Source organism: Parasteatoda tepidariorum, chromosome 6 (genome assembly GCF_982258835.1).
Source record: "Parasteatoda tepidariorum strain Cologne lab strain chromosome 6, Ptep-v5.0, whole genome shotgun sequence".
Taxonomy (NCBI): domain Eukaryota; kingdom Metazoa; phylum Arthropoda; class Arachnida; order Araneae; family Theridiidae; genus Parasteatoda; species Parasteatoda tepidariorum.
Window position 1 is genome coordinate 6,892,958 of NC_141760.1, and position 17,292 is coordinate 6,910,249.

At 28.1% G+C, this 17,292-nt stretch overlaps 1 protein-coding gene across 1 annotated transcript; it reads left to right on the top strand.

The window, feature by feature from the left end:
• The first annotated feature begins 468 nt into the window (after positions 1-468).
• LOC107440287 (uncharacterized) lies at positions 469-15,229 on the top strand. Its single transcript, XM_016053167.4, has one exon. It carries the CDS (start codon positions 1,262-1,264, stop codon positions 4,088-4,090), a length of 2,829 nt encoding a protein of 942 aa, XP_015908653.2. The 5' UTR covers positions 469-1,261; the 3' UTR covers positions 4,091-15,229.
• The last annotated feature ends 2,063 nt before the right edge of the window (positions 15,230-17,292 follow it).

Below are 17,292 nucleotides of genomic sequence, written 5' to 3' on the forward strand. Positions count from 1 at the left end.
ATATTTATCAGAGAAAAAAGTTTAGTAAAGGGGAATATAATACCATACGCATGAAGAGTTGTTGATAAAAGCTGCAAATTAATTCTATATTATATCCCTTTATCGGTAGGTCATGAGCCCTAGTTGTTGTAATTGTTTACTGCTAATTGGATTCTTAATTTCATTCTTTATGATTCCTTATAAAACTTCTAAGAAAGCGCTTTTTATCTGCTCTTATTCTAAATTTTAAAATAAAATTATCACGACAGTCTAAAATATTTAGCTTATTGCACATCGTATTATTTTGTTTCAATTTTTATAATATTTTGAACAAATAAAAATAATTTTAGCAAAAGCATTTATTCGATTCTTTTTAAAGCATTTAACAAACGTTATTCCATTTTATTATAATATAGTCATTAATTTAATCGTTTAATTTTTAATATTAGCGATATTTCAGAAAATTTTTGTTGTTTTAGAATATTTGGGATATCGAATAACAAAAACAAAAGCAAACAGGATCAGAGTTCTCACTTAGAAGATCAACCTGTCATTCATAGCTGTTCAAAGTAGTAAGTTAAATTTTCGTTTCATTTAACATTTAAATTATAACAAAAACACTTTACTATCGCGCACTTTTCTTTTCTTTTTTCGTCATAAAGAACAGAAAATAAAATCAACCAATCAGGGATGAGGAAAAACTCTCCCATTCTTTTATAGTGATGTTAACCCTAATTAATAAAACACATTTAATCTCTTTCACTTAATGATTTAATTATTATTTTTGTTCACTTTCGAGCTGTAAGAAATGTTTTTAAAAGAATTAAATTTATTTTTTATTTTGACTCATAAAAAAATAGTTTCAAAGCATTAAAACTGGCATTACCTTCGCAAACAAGCAATCCTGCTAGTTTTTTTTTCAAAGCGTTTTTTTACTGATCTGATGGCTTTTATCGATATGGAGTTATAGGGTGCCATTGGTTTTGTTTATGTGTAGTGGCTGTTATTTTTGTTCATTATGTGACAGAACTGTTTGTAAACAGTGTTTTCAACACGTTTTTGGCAGCAATTATGCTGCTTTTAAATACTTAAAAGTTTAAAAAAGGTAATTATTGCCTAAATATTTTTTTGTGACTTAAGATCAACTAATGCCCATTGTTTATTGTGTGTCGCGTATTTCGCGAAAATTGTGAATTTGTTTTTTAATGTTTTCCTGTGCGTTAAGATACTATCGCAATTGGTTTATTATTCCTAAAATACAACAATTGAAAAGAAATTTACGATGGAACACAACTTTTTACCATCGGACCTTCCGACCCAAGTCCCCAGCTTGGCCGCCGCTATTGCCATGAGCTCTTGTGCTTATGCCTATAGCATTTTTACCGATCACCCTATGATGGAAAAACCCCCTATGCTTCAAATACCAAGTAGCACAGCTCGTTCAGAAGGAGAAGTTACAAATCAGAATTCGTATTTAACCACCGCTCCGTCAAACGGAAATCTAGTAAGCAGAGTAAACAATCATAATAACGTTTCAGTGAGTGGCGGCCCTGTGGATCGAGAGGATAGCAAGAAGGCGAAAATATTTCCCTGCGAGGTTTGCGGGAAAAAATTTTCGCAGAAAGGTAACCTTAAGAATCACATGTTTTGCCATTCTAAAGTCAAGCCTTTCAATTGTGAAGTGTGTGGCAAAGGTTTCACCCAAAAATCCACAATGGATTACCACAGAAGCATACATCAAGGGTTAAAACCCTTCAGCTGTGAGATCTGTGGCAAGAGCTTCACACAAAAAGGCAATCTTAAAACGCATCTCATATCTCATTCTGGGACTAAACCTTATTCATGCGAGATTTGTGGTCGAGGTTTTGCCCAACGAGGAAATATGAAAACCCACCTTAGGACTCACTATGGGGAGAAGCCATTTGAATGCGAAGTGTGCGGCAAGCGGTTTACTCTCAAAGGTAACTTAAATACTCATATTCTTTCTCATAAAGGCATCAAACCATTTTCATGTGAAATTTGTGGTAAGACTTTTGCTCAAAAATTAAGTATGGAATATCATATGAACAGTCACACTGGTAATAAGCCTTACAAATGTGCAGTTTGCGGGAAGGCTTTTACGCAGAAAGGTAACATGAAAACTCACATGAGATCCCATAGCGGTGAAAAGCATCACGCTTGTCAGATTTGTGGAAAATGTTTTACGCAAAAAGGTAACATGAAAACGCATATGAAGTTACACTGCCGTCCACCCGATGTAGATAAACCCTATCAATGTGGCATTTGCTGCAAATCTTTTGTCACAAGGTCTAGTTTAGAGTGTCATATGGCGAATCACGTGAATAGGGGTATCACTGGCCCCAATAACAATAATAATAAGGCTATCACTAATAACAGCTCTAATTTATCGGTCAATCGGCGGGGCCGCCCACCTAATGATTTGTCTTTGAAACAACTTAATGAGCATTTGGTCAAACAAGCTGCCAACGATTTATCGATGAGGCAGCAAATGTCTGAAACTATTTACAAAATAGAAGCTCCTGACCATAACGGTAAGCACATTAACGATCATTCCGTACGTCAGATAAATGATCCAATGAGTAAGTCCGAATCTTTAAGAACTATAAATGACCATCTTTTGAAAACTGGGAATTCATCATTTTCAAAGCCAAATGATTCTTTTAGTAAACAAGGAAATGAACTTTTAGGTAGAGCATTAAATGACCACTTTGGTCGATCTAGTAATGAAGCATTATATAGATCCTTGCATGAACACATGGGTAGGCCCGGTCATGACTTTTTACGACAATCTTTAAATGGCCACTTGGGCAGGTTAAATAATGAGACAATAAACAGGCATGTTAATGAACAATTAGAACGATCTTTAAGTGGACAGTTAGGTCGATTAAGTACCAATTATTTGGCTTCAACTAGTGGTGAATCTATGCCAAGATTAAACAATGAGCAGCTTTTAAGAAATGAACAAATGAGAAGACATGTTAATGAACAGATGTTGAGGCAATCAAATGAACACATGAGGCAAAATTCAGAACATCTGAGGCAGGCAAATGATCATATTGGTCAGCCTAATAGTGACCACTTAGGTCGATCAAGTAGTGATCATATAAGTAGGCAAGAGCATATGAGTAGACTGAATAACGATCACATGAGTAGGCCACCATCTACTGATCATTTAGGAAGACCTAACAATGAGCTCATTAGTAGACCACCAAGTGAACACATGATTCGACAGAATGATGATCATTTGAGTAGGCAAAGTGATCATTTGAGTAGATCTAATGAGCACATAGGTAGGCCGAATAATGAGCACTTGGGAAGGCCAAATGATCATTTAGGTAGACCTAATGGGGAACATTTAGGTAGACCATCACATATGGAAGATCATATAAATCATTCTAATGAGCACATGGGAAGATCCAACAGTAATCACTTAAGTCAGTCCAGCAATGAACATTTAAATAATCTAAGTAATGAACATCTTGCCAATGAAATGAATAGACCTGTCAATGATATTATGAGTAGGCCTCGCAGCGAACACATGGTATCTTCCGGCAACGAGCACATTGGGAGATCTAATAATGAGCACATGATTCAATCTGCCAATGATCATTTGGGTCGAGCTAATAATGAACACATGTCAAGTAGACCTGCTAATGATCATATGGGTAGACTCAACCATGAGCATATGAATAAGTCGCCTCCCGAACTTATGGTTAGTCCCAACCATGAACATTTTGCTAATGCTCGCAGTGAGCATTTCGATCGAGTCAACAATGAGCACATAGATCCTGTTAATAATGAACATATGGGAATTGTAAATAAAGATCATTTTTCAAGACATGCTTCAGATCATCATAATAGAAATGAACTCATTGGTAGTCCTCATAATGAGCATCTAGTTAGACCAAGCAGTACCCATCTTGGTATAGTTGAAAATGAGCCTGTTTGCAGCAATGGTAGTGATCATTTAGATAGACCATCTAGGAATGCTTCTGTTGATCCTAATGTCAACGATAGCTTGCCAGAATCTGAAAACGATTTAATGAGGAATCAGGAAAACGAATTACCTGTACAACTGACCCAAAACTAGTTTTTATTTTTATTTTTAGAAATTACTCCTAATAAATCAGTGACTGCTTTGTACTACTGTTAGTCTTACTTTCTATTATGCTTGTGTGAGCTGCCAGTTGATTGCCTGTTTTCTTCTGTGCTGTCTTTGATCATCAGTGAATAGTAATCAGTGCTAGGTACAAAAGCTGCCACTACACATAGCACCATAAGCCATGAAAGACTAGTACGATGTTGACAAAGGTAATAACCCGATTATGTAATTTGAATACAGTTTTTTACGCAGAGCTTATCACATAGATGAAACAAAAATGTTATGCAATAATACTTCATAAGCATCAGATTTGTTATTTTACTTAAAAAAAACCTCAATTTTTTCGAGGTTGATTAATATAGTTCCATAAGACAGTCCACAAATATATCAGCACACTGATTGCATTTGTAGTATAGTATTTACATTGTTGAGTTCTAATCGGTTGTTGCAGAAGTCGTACGAATCAATCAAGTTTCCTATATACTTCTTTTTGTTACTTCTGATACAACTGATTAGTTCATTTTCCCACCTCGTAAACTGTCTTGTAGTTTGTCCCAAAGTTTATAAAAAAGGCTCAAATTAAACAAAAATGTGTCCCTTCCTCAATAAAAAAACTTGCAGAACTGCATTCTCAATCTGTAATTTATCCCAGTGAATTAAATATCTCGTAATGTCGATTCTCTTCTGTAGTGAATTAAAATTCTTTGATGTTTAAAAAAAGTTATCTCTTATAGATTGCAGTACCTAATATTAGTTGAAATCAATATTTTAAAAAAAATTGTAGTTCTTTTTTATATATCATCGATAGAGTAGATTAAAATTATAAATTTCATTCTTCATTAAAGAAGAAAGTCGTTGCCTGTGAAATGTATGTATTAGTGTTAAAAAATATTCTCTTCTTGATTTTTTAAATTAGAATTTATGAAAATATTATATTGCTAATTCTTTTGGCTTATACTTTGGAGTTGTAAGCAAAACTTTATCTTTTGACAAATAAGGTAAAAAAATTAATTTGCAAGCATTTTTAAAAAATTATTCATATATATATTTTAAATAATAAATATATTTATTGCCTTATATTTTAGAATAAATTTTTTGTTTGTTAAGTATTATTATCTAATTCTCAATTTCAGTTGATCTAATGTAGAATCACTAAATCAAAATCACTAAACCAGAATCAAGAAATCACTGCTTCATGAAAAAAATTTTTTGTTTGGAAATAGTTAACTTTTTGAAATTATTTTGGAAAATTAAGCAGAACAATTAGCAAGCATTTTTTAAAATTATTTATATTTATTTTTCTAATAATTATTAGCTTTCTTGATTGCCTTGTATTTTAGAATTAAAATCAGATACTTCATTTAGGGTGACATAATTTAAAATAACTGCCTTATAAAATAGAAACTTAAAATTGATATCTTTGATTTGTTAAAAAAGGTAAAATAAAGTAATTTACAAAAGTTTTCTAAAATTATTTTTTATTTTTTAAAAATAATTTTGACATTTTTATTTACATTAGTTAATGTTATTCTAATCAATATTTCAGGCTTGAGGCAGTTTTTTATTAGTTAAATTAATGTGAAATTCTATATCAATAATGTGAATGTTTTTTGTTATCACAGAGGAAAAATATTTTTTTAAAGTTTTTTTTACTTTATAAATATACTTGTATATGATTTTGTCATTAATGATTTTATTTTGATTAATTATGCTTAAAGGTTTGAAAATAGTTATTTACAAAATGAAATTTGGAATAAGTTTGTCTTTAATTTCTTATTAAATGTTAATGTCAACATTTATATTACTTGATTTCAAATTAATAATTGATAATATTTCTAACAACAAAATTATGAATTCTATCTATTTGCATTCTATTCTATGAGAGTACTCAATATTTCGCTAAAAATTTGTTTTGAATTTTTCCATTATTTAAAAAAAAAATTTGATCTTGTTTTTTTTTTTTTTTCGAATAAATATTTTTGATAATATGCAATCTTTACTTTTTATAAACTTTGTTTTAGTTCAATGTTTGGCAAATTTATGAAGCTTAATTTTTTTCTAATGCAAAATTATGTTGCAGTATTATGGTTAAATGGGCTACTTGCAATTTAGATATACGCTGAATCTGCTTAATATACTTTATATATTTTTAAGCAAAAGCTATCTTGAAGGGTACATCTACCTTAAAATTTCCTATGATAAAATTTTTTTCAAAACTTTCAAAATTCTCAAAATATTACTGTTAAATAATTTGTAGCCTGAAAAAGATATTATTTTAATTCTTAACCTTTGTTTATTAAAAAATAATATATTTTTTAAACATTTGAATATGCATGCTGAAGCCTCTCATTCTGGTCCTCTTATTGTATGAGCTTTATTATACAGTACAGAACCCGTTATCCGGAAATCGGAAAACCAAAAAACCGGAGCAAAATTCGAGAAATTTTCCCGCCATTTTTTTAAAAAATATTCTTTTTCCTCATAAGATTTTAGGATTTTTCTTTCTTTTTTGAAAGATGTTTACCTTACCATCACTTTGGAAATAACCATAAGTGTATTACTTCATCGTTTTTTCTTCTTTTTAAGATTATTTCCATAATTTTTTTTTTTTAGTTTGGTTTAACAATAAAAAAAACGGCTTTTTGTAGTGACTCAGAAAACCGGAAAAATCAGTTATCCGGAATAGCGATGGTCCCGATCGTTCCGGATAATCGGTTCCCTACTGTACCAATCTTAATGTACAGTACAGAGCCCGTTATCTGGAAATCAGAAAACTGAAAAACCAAAAAACCGGAACGAAATTTGATAAATTTTCTCCCCATTTTTAGAATTTTTTTTTTTTCCTCATAAGATTTTACGATTTTTCTTTCTTTTTTAACGATGTTTACCTTACCATCATTTTGGAAATAATCATTAGTGTATTACTTCATCGTTTTTTCTTATTTTTAAGATTATTTCAAAATTTTTTTTTTTAGTTGGGTTTAACAATAAAAAAAACGGCTTTTTGTAGCGATTCAGAAAACCGGAAAAATCAGTTATCAGGAATAGCGATGGTCCCGACCGTTCCGGATAATCGGTTCCCTACTGTACCAACAAAAGATATAAAAACCTTGTTAAGTAAACATTCTATAAAGAACCTATTTTCAAAAAATTTTCATTATTTCATTGAAGACAATATGGGTGATTAATTGTTGAACAGCAATAATGTATAGGGGTTGTGTAAAATTTTAAATCCAATTTTTGCAAATCAAGTATAATATATTTGCCTATAATGTCAATCTGTTTATTATAGGCATTTATTATGTTATGTGTTTATGATCATTAATTACATAAGTTAAATCATAACTCCTGCTTAAGTAAATTTATACAAATTTTACCCTAAAAATAATTTCAAAATTTATATACGCATTAATGCTTCACATTTACCTATATATTGTATAAGAGTATATTTAAATTTCATTAATTTTTTTAAGAAAAGGAGATTTGTTAGACTTATATAATAATTTATATAAGTCTAACAAATAAAAATTTATATAATTAGCTTGTAATTGTTTTATGCAAAAATTTTAGATTTACTTTGATTAGCCTGTTATAGTTTTAGGCTCAAAATTGGTGAATCATGGTTAAAATATTTAAATTAAAATGAAAGATAAAAAAGAAAAATTGTCTTTAAAATATAAACCTTTTTCTAGACTATTGACACTAGAATTTTTTTTTTGTCAGACATTTTTGCTTTTAGAAGTGCAACCGAAAGGTTAATTTTATGTGAATAATTCTCTTAAATTAAAATGTTTTCCTAAAGTATTTAACAATCTAAAGGAAGGCTTGTAAATTTTAATGAAAAAAAATTTTTGATTAAAAAAGTCTATAAATAATGTTATATTCTTGAAGTCTTAATATTTTTTCTGATTATAAATAATTATTTGTCTGATATTTTGTGTAGCTTTTATGGGACAAACGAGTTCATTTTAATTTAGGCTTTTTTTGTTAATCTTGTTTATTTGTATAGTCTTTTTCTTTTTAAGTTTGTTGTGTTATCTGTTGTAAAAAAATTATATTTTATGTACAAGATAATTGTGCAATGTTAAGAAGTGTTATTATTTCTCCCTCTTAAATCTATTATTTTCAATTAAATTATTTTGGCCACTTTATTAGATTTTACATGCTATTTTTTATATTCTCAGTTGTTAATTATCTATATAGCATACGCTATTTAGTATGACTTCCCACTACAGAGTCCCTTCAATTATTATCACCAATTTCAGTAGATCCTGCTTGCTATTCCATAGATGCAATATTATTTTAATTTCTATTTTAATGTCCTTATTTAACAGTTCATTCCAATGCAGCTACTAAAATTTAATTTGATTTAGAAAAAGTTTCTAAGTTTACTTTGAACGATTATTTCCTTTGATATTATCTCATAATAAATGTAAAACAATTTGAGTCCCCTTTGACTGAAAAAAAAGTAACTTTGCCCCCTAAATTTTTATAATCCTAAATGGTCGTAAGTTATAATCTTTTCTTGTCCCTTGTGTGGTTTATTTTCAAGTTAAAATATGAGGTCTTCGCACTTATCTTGACGTATGCTATTTATTTATTGAAATCTATGAGAATTTATCAAAACTGACAGCCCTGAATCAACATATTTTTTTTGCATTTTTCATCAATGAAGTAATATTTTAAAACTTTTGCATATGTATTAATATAAAAAAAGTTAAGTTCTACCAAATTCTTATTAAAGTAAAGCATTGCTTTGATAAAATTGCTCAAGTATTTCTTTTTATTTATGAGTTAATATTTACACAGTGTTTTTGTGCACTTACAATATAACTTATAAGCCTAAATGGAAATTTCAGGATGTAAAATAATCTCAGTGTTCTCCCTAAGTATTTTTTTTTAAGGGTGGCCAGCTCTGTTTGCCCTTTGATCTCAATAAATGCGCCCTCTTTGCTTTTTTTGTTAAAGTAAGCCCCCATCCCTTAAAAACACTGCCTTTTTATTCATATTTCATTTAAAAAACATAAATAAATAACTGTTTAAATAATAATTACACATTGGTAAAATTATCTGTGTATAGGTGTTATTCAGATTAGTATTACGAATATTGACTTCGTTAGGGTTATTCTCATCTGGTCAAATTAAAGTAGCCACTTTAACTAGTAACCAGCAATTAAACCTCTTAAAAAAACTGTCTTTTTTTGGGGAGATATTAATAAATTTTTTAGGTGATTTTGAATTTTAAAGCTATTTTTTAAACAAATACCTTATTGTTTTGTAAAAAAAAAGGAACCTTTAAATGTTTCTCATAATTTTCTGTTTAGAAAGTTTCAATAAGTTATTAATTTTCAGTTTAATAGTTTATAGAAAAAAACTTTCAAATTCGTTATCTATCAATTATTTTTTGCCGTTTTTTTTTCTTTTTTTTTTTTGAAAAAAAAAATATTCACAGAGATTGCTTTTTAGCATGCCTTTAATTATTTTTATAAACTACAAATTTTTCTCTTGTTTTGATAATGAGAGAAAATTATGTTTTTAAATATACACATAATATAATGTAAGTGGTAATTTAAACATTTTTGAGAATAAACTTCAGTTATTACATAATATTACACATTTTGATACATTTTTACTGTGTTAAGTCAGTGCCCTTTCAAAACTTCAAGTGCCCTTTTCAGAGAGGAAATGCTCTGCCCTTTTTTATTCCTAAGAAAAATTCTGATAATCTGTTCTTTTAACTAACAAATCACCCCTCTGCCTCTCATAGAAAAACAAATTCATTTTTCAAATCATGAATTCAAAAAATATTTGGGTATATTAAGAAAAGTAATGCTTGCTTTCAATTTAAATCTTTACTTGGAATTGAGAACAAAGTATGTTAATAATAATCTTATGTTAAATAGCAAACAAGGGGAATAAAATTTGATCTAAATAAAAATGCATATAACAGAATTGTTAAAGTTCTAAAAAGAATGTTAGATTTTTTTGTGATTTTTGGAATAGAATATTATGAAATATTTTAATTATAACTACATCATACTGGTAGCAGCATAGTGATTTCGTGATCAGTTAGTGTTTCTCTTGCAGCCTGTTCAGTACAAAAACATGGCTTGTGATGCATGCTATCATATACCTCATTTTTGAGATTGAATATCAACCCTTTTCCTTCAGATGTCTTCCTTAGAAGTCAAATGATTTATGATAATTATGTATTGTTTATATGGCTTAATGCAAGAATAACCAATGTCACTATTTTGAGAATTTAAAAGTAATAGTTATCACTTTTTATCAGGGAGAACAAAAGGTTCCGGATTTTGTCTATTTCTACTGATTTAACCAAAATATTATCTGGATTTCATACTGTTTAGAAAAATTCTTATTAAAAAAGATTTTTTTTTACATTTAGCTTATTATTGCTTACTAAAGAATTCATATGAGTAATGCTACTAATATATAAAATAAGTTCAGACAAGGAAAATTACTGAAAAAAAAATGCTTTTTTTTTTTATTAAAAGAATTTACTAGAATATTTTATTTTTTATTAGTTTAGCTGTTGTATTCAAAATTTTGGAATTCTAAAAATATGATGAATGCAATTAAAAAAATTTATATTCAAGCCCATTTAATCAATCGCAAACAGAAAATATTGCAATCAATTTAAATTTGTAATCATTAGTATATAGTATTTATATTTTATTTCCCTATGTTGATATTGATAATAATAAAAGTTTCCAATGGGAGAATTTTAAATAAAATATTTATTGTAGCATAAAATCTTTTGGAATTTTTCATATCATGTTAACAGTTGTGGAATTGACTTGGCGATTGCTCTCAAACAATTTACGTCATACGAAATATTTCTTGAATAATTTTTTTCATGCAATTATGCAAACTTTGTTCCCAGCACAATAAAAGGTGATATTTGTTATTCTTGCATAAAGCAAGCCTCAGAAATACGTTGCATAATTTAAAAAAAGTGTTAAAAGCAAAATTCTACCTAGCTCTTAATTATAATTCACTGCATTATTTTTTGTGTTATCAAGGTTCAACTTGATAGTAACTTAAATATTACGTATCACTCCGTTATGTATAAGACAATTAAAATTAACCTTAAATTCTCTTTGTTATCAAGGTTCAACTTGATAGGAACTTAACTGTTACATATTAGTTTAGCTGTTACAATATTAAAATGAATTACATTGGTTAAAAATTTGAAAGTAAAAATGCAACATTAGAGATAATTTAATGCAAATCATTGTGTCCTCCAGTGCTTTAACTTCTAATTGCTTTAAAGATGTTTATTAAATTAAAATGTTTTGTTCATATTATCTTTGTTCCGCTACAGCCTGTACATCAAGGTTTACAATAGAGTTTAGCCTTGGTACTATGTATGATTACATAATAAACATATGGTCATGTTCCTTTTAATTTGTAGGCTTGTGCATAAAATACATTTTTTGTGAAATGTATCATCAAAATAATTTTGATGGTTCATGAAAAGATGAATTGTAACTTGAGTATATTGTTTCCAGTGTAATTTTTTTTAAACTATATAGATAAGTATAAAAAGAAATATTTTCATGAATGTAGTGAATTATATTTTTCAATACTTCCTCAAATAAATTTGTTCCCTGTTTTATTGCAAAGTATCAGACTGACGAAAGGCACTTAAAAATTGTAAAAAAGTAAAATGTACGAGTTTTTTCAAAATCTGTTCATGGTGGATGTGATAAAAAAATGTGTTTGTAAAAGTTCTTTTTGTGTGTTTGAAAAAATTGATTTGAATTGCTTGCTGAAAACATACTTCTTAATTAGTATTATTGAAAAAATAAATTTTTGAATAGCTTGCTAAAAATATATTTTTTAATTATTATTGAAAAAATTAATTTGAATTGCTTGCTGAAAACATACTTCTCAATTATTATTGAAAAAATTAATTTTTGAATTGCTTGCAAGAAACATACTTTTTAATTATTATATTCACTGATTTTTTTATGCCTATTGCAAATTCTGAACTTTAAAATATTTTTTTCATAGCATATTTTTCTCAATTAAGTGTAAAGTTAAAAATAGTTTTGTGTGTGCTTGAATGAGTTTTGATTTAACATTGAGGTGCTTTAATTGTTTATGTTACTATTGTTTTTTATCTTATCATGATGTGACATTTATGATATGATGCAGTTGTATACGAATAGTTAACTAAATGACTGATGAACATTTGCTATGCAAAGTTGTTGTAGTGTGCCATTATTAGACTCAGTTTCTACAGGGTAGTTAATGTTATATGGAAATAGATGTGTTTGTAGTTTGTTTACCTACAGCCGGTGTATTGTAAATACATATATATATATTTGTCTCATAGTGAAAATGTTCAAAGTATACTATAATACTGTCTCGTCATATAAACTTACAAATTTTTCTGTAATTTTTTCTGCATTCATAAAATTTAAAGTCATACCCTGTTCAAAAATCCACTAAGTAAACCATATTTTATTTGCATTTCAGGCCGATTTTTTTTCTCAACATTCTCTTTATGTACGTTTTATTATTTCTTACATTACGTTGCAATCTTTTAATGCAGCTTTTGCTAGCAAAAAAATTAATCCAATGTAGAATCAATCTAAGTTAAAATTATTTTATTTATAACTATTAAAAATAAGAATCAAGTATTGTTTTAAATGTTTAACATTTAATTTTATTATCTATTCTGTTTCTGTTAAATAGTTTTTTATCGATTCTCAAAAAAATTAGGTCACACTTTTGTAGATGTGAATGTAACGTTAGTCTGAAATATTAATTTATGTTTAAATTATTCATAGGTGTATTTTGTACTTATCCAAAAATAAGTAAAAATTATTGTTTCATAATTTTTTCAATTTAGATTTTATATTATTTTTTATATTGTCACAAAACTATAAAATTCTAGATTTAAATTAAAATCATGATTATATGACTTCATCCTGAAACTAACATATAATGAACTATTTTTGTCATAATTTTTTACTTCTTTCAGAAAAGTAATATCCTTTTTCAAGCGTTTCACAAATATTAATAGAAAACTTAAATACATTGGTGTTTATGTTAGTATGCTTTAAATGAACAAAAACACATAATGTTTCAAAGTTCTTTCTGCAAAATAGAAATTTCGATTTGTTATATAATTTGTAAATTTTATTATTCATATTTAATATTTTTATTATTTGATTTGGTAAATTTATCACAAATTAATTAGATTATCCAGTTTTTGTGAAAAACAGTGGATTTTGGAATAGATACTTTAAATTTTTCCTATATTTTTCATATAGATACAGTTTCATTACTTATACCTATTCATTGGAAGGGATTATATTTTTCTAAATATTTCAAAAATATGGTGATTTTTTTTTTTAAAATTATTATTCTTGTCTGTTTAAATTATATTAAGTGATATAAATGCTTTTACTAAAAATCTTTGTAAAAATTGATAGGTACGTGTAGTTTGTTTGGCTCTGATAAATACTCTTTTATAGTATGTAGCTTGTTTTGAGACACGATGTGCATAGCTTTAATTTTTAAGTTTGCATTTGTTTGTTGCATTATTTTAGAGCTTCAATTCAAATATAACCTGTAAAATATTTTGTTTCGTTGTTGAAAAGTTATTTCTTTCTAGTTATAATGAATAATAATGTTTAAATTTTTCTATGTTAAAAGTTGTAGATTAATTTTTAAATGCTTTTGATTTTTTAATCGTGTATTATAATTTAAGGGTTTGGGATACTATAATGATAAGCCACATTTTCAAATTGATTAGGAAGGCATTTTTGGCAAAAAACACCATGTTTTTTCTTCTTCTTGTAGACAATTTATGTATTGTGCTAATACCAAGTGGAAATTCTTGAAACTTGTAAAGCACCTATTCCGAAGACATTTTTTTAAAATTCATGTAAAAGTGTCCTTTAGAAAAAGTACGGCTTATTATTGTATTATCCTAAATGAGCTTTTTTATGACAAGAATGGCTATTCTAAAGTGTCACTCCTCAATCATGTTGATTTTTTCTTAGATTTGTTAATTTTTAGGATAAGTTACTTTTGCTTAGAGCAATTGAAAAATAAATTCAATAAAGGAATCAACACCTTATGAATCAATTTTAGTTCATTCCTTTGTTTCTTTATTTGTTTTGATGATAATAAAATCTGCTGTCCAAAAATATTTGTTCATACGATGAGCAACTATGACTTTCTATTAGGAAGTTGACAAGATTGAGTTTGATAGTTTGCCTAGGCTTATTTTTGTTTTGAACTCACTATCGATGCAAGATATTTTTTGTTGTTTTGGGATTAAATCATTTCTTTTACAAATTTCTATACTAAAAAGTGTTAGTATTTTATAATGATTTAGTGAGTGACACTTTAGCTATCACCCTTGTCTATTTTAAAATAATATTCAGCATTTCATAGCACTCAGTTTTTTCTGTAGGATCTGATTTGACACACATAATGATTGAGATTAACTTTCATTTCATTTCTATGTATTAGACCATTTATTTAATTTCTTATGATCAATAAGTATATTGACATTTTCCCCTTATTTTGAAGCTCATTGCAATGTGTGGACTGTTAAGATTGTCAATTATGTATTTAAATCTATACTTCATTGTTTATACTTGTTCAGTTGATCTATTACTACTTACATTTTATGTTTTTGTGAAATTTGTTTTGTTTCCTGTTAAATTTCAAAAAAGGAAATTGAACAAAAAATATTGTATTCATGTTTGTTGTTTATAGCCTTGGTGTGTTTAAAAATTTCAAAAAAAATAATAATTCAGGTGGTTGATTTTTTTTTTTAAATAAGTTGCTGTTTTTGCATAACGTGTCTCTTCTATTTTGTGTATTTGCAACTTTCCACTGAGAGTATAGCAAATTGTCATGTTTGTAAATATTTTGTCCTTGTGATTTCATTACCATCTTCATTAATGACTTGAAAAAGCTTTTAATTTTCCCTTTTTTTTCTGTATTGTTTGGCTCAATCATTGTAGCTGCTATGACTTACAATTAGCAAGCACATCAAGGTGTAGTTTTTATATTTAAATTTAACATTTGGATACTTTGGGTTTGTTATGTTATTAAAAACTTTTTTTTGCTTTGCAAGTTTCTTTTTTTTTTTTTATGTGACTTTCCTACACGTATTTGGTTCACTCTCTTGGGGGAGATTTTTAGATCTGAACCTGCTGGCAGTACCTGCAAGAAACTAAAAAATACACAACAGGAGGCACACACTTAAAGGATTAGACACTGTATAAAATTTTAAACTGCAATCAAACAGGCTTCAATGTTCTGTACAGTTGCTCTCTTTAAATGTGATTTATTAGATTTTGATTGTATTGTGTTTCCCCCTTCCCTAATTTTTGATAAGGATTAAAAAAATAAGGGTACTAAAATATATTACACTAGCCCTGCTAATTTCTAATAATAGAAGCACATTGTATTAATGAAAAAATTCTTCATCTAAGAATAAAACTGGATATAGTATTTTTTAGAATTGAGAATGAATAATTATAAAAGAGTTCTAATATTATGGGTGATATCCTCGCATTTTGAAGAAAAAAAAAACACTAATCATTTCCTTATTCACATTTTACAAGTCGTCACCGCATAAATAAAAAACGTAAAATCCATGACAGTAACTGCCGTAAGAATAGATAGACGACAAAATCGCATGGATTTACAACGAAATAACGAGGATCGGGCTTTTCAATAAGTGGCAAAAAATCTATAGAAAAATATGATTGAATTATAAATACTCTAATGCACGATTCAAATTTCTCATCTTGTAAGAACTATATTGGGATCTTTTATAACCGCATGAAAATCAATAGCAATAAATGCTGAAAAAACAATCGTAACATCTAATGGATTTACGGAACTATTGGCATCAATTGTACACATCAAAAAGTGGTTATTTAAGTGAGCGATTAAGTGAATTGAATTTAACAAGTTAAAATGATAACAAAAAATACTAGAATTTTAAAAAACACTTTGAAATCAGTAGAAATTCAACTGTCAAAATTGTGAAAAAATAGTATCGTCACAATAAAAATGAATAATCAAAGGTGCACTTTGAATTTCTTGTTCCGTAAAAATATTATATGAAAAAGAAGTCTATTTTTTTTAATGGAAAAAAAAACGCGAAAATTAGTAGTAATAAGTAAAAACAAGAATTGATTAAAGATGTTATCTGCGAAAATCGAGCGTGTCAAAAAGTAAATACTTAAATGCACGGTTCAAACTTCACATGCCGTAATAATATCTTTATTTTTTTTAAATAAAAAAAATCACGAGAATATCAATAGTAATAACTGAGCAATAAAAAACCAAGTGAAAATTTGCAGCATTTCTTTCGTCTCTTGTTTGCAAGGAAGACATTGCTTTTGAAAACAATTCTGCAGAAAAAAAGCATGCTATGAAAAGTTCTACAGAAAAAAAGAGCCAAAATTTTTTGTTTCCTAAGAGGAAAATACTTTGGCAAGAATTCTGTTCTACGAAAATATCACCATGATTCTACCATAGGATACACTAGGCAGAGTTATTTCAATCCCATAGCACTTACAGTTGGGATGAACGTTACCTACATGGGAATGATAGAAAGGGTTAGTAGTCACCTCCTCCAATTGTGAGATGGAACCAACTCTAACGTAGCATTTCTTGTTGTAACTGAAATGACGTCCGATTTTCTTTGAATTTTAATAAAGTAGTTTATTTAAATGTATTAAGGGTCTGGTTTGGATTGAAAATAATCAGTTTAATATAACAGGACTTTTAGTTTAAGGCTGCTTAAATTGTAAAAAATGAAAGATTGTTTGAGTTTCCCATAATTATGTGTTCGGTTATGAAAGATGTTCAGCGTTCTTCCTTGTTCATTTTATAAAGCTTAACTTCTGATTCGTCCCATTTATTATTTCATTAATTCTTTTGCTGAGGAACCAAAATTAGTTGAGAAAGATGGAAATGCTGTTGAAGCTATTCATGTTGGTATGTAGCACCAAATATAATTAAGAACAGGGCTCGAAAAACCGCCCGTCCTCGGCGGTCAAAAATTCCCCGCGGACGACAAATTTCTCGAATTCAGCGTCCGCACGGATGGCCATTTTCCCATTAATGTTCGTGATACATTTTAAATTTTTGTTATCTTACAAGAGTCTAGCGCCTCACTT

Bases quoted from the DNA above. Each gene is read 5' to 3' on its own strand.
- LOC107440287 (XM_016053167.4), top strand. From the start codon at position 1,262: ATGGAACACAACTTTTTACCATCGGACCTTCCGACCCAAGTCCCCAGC.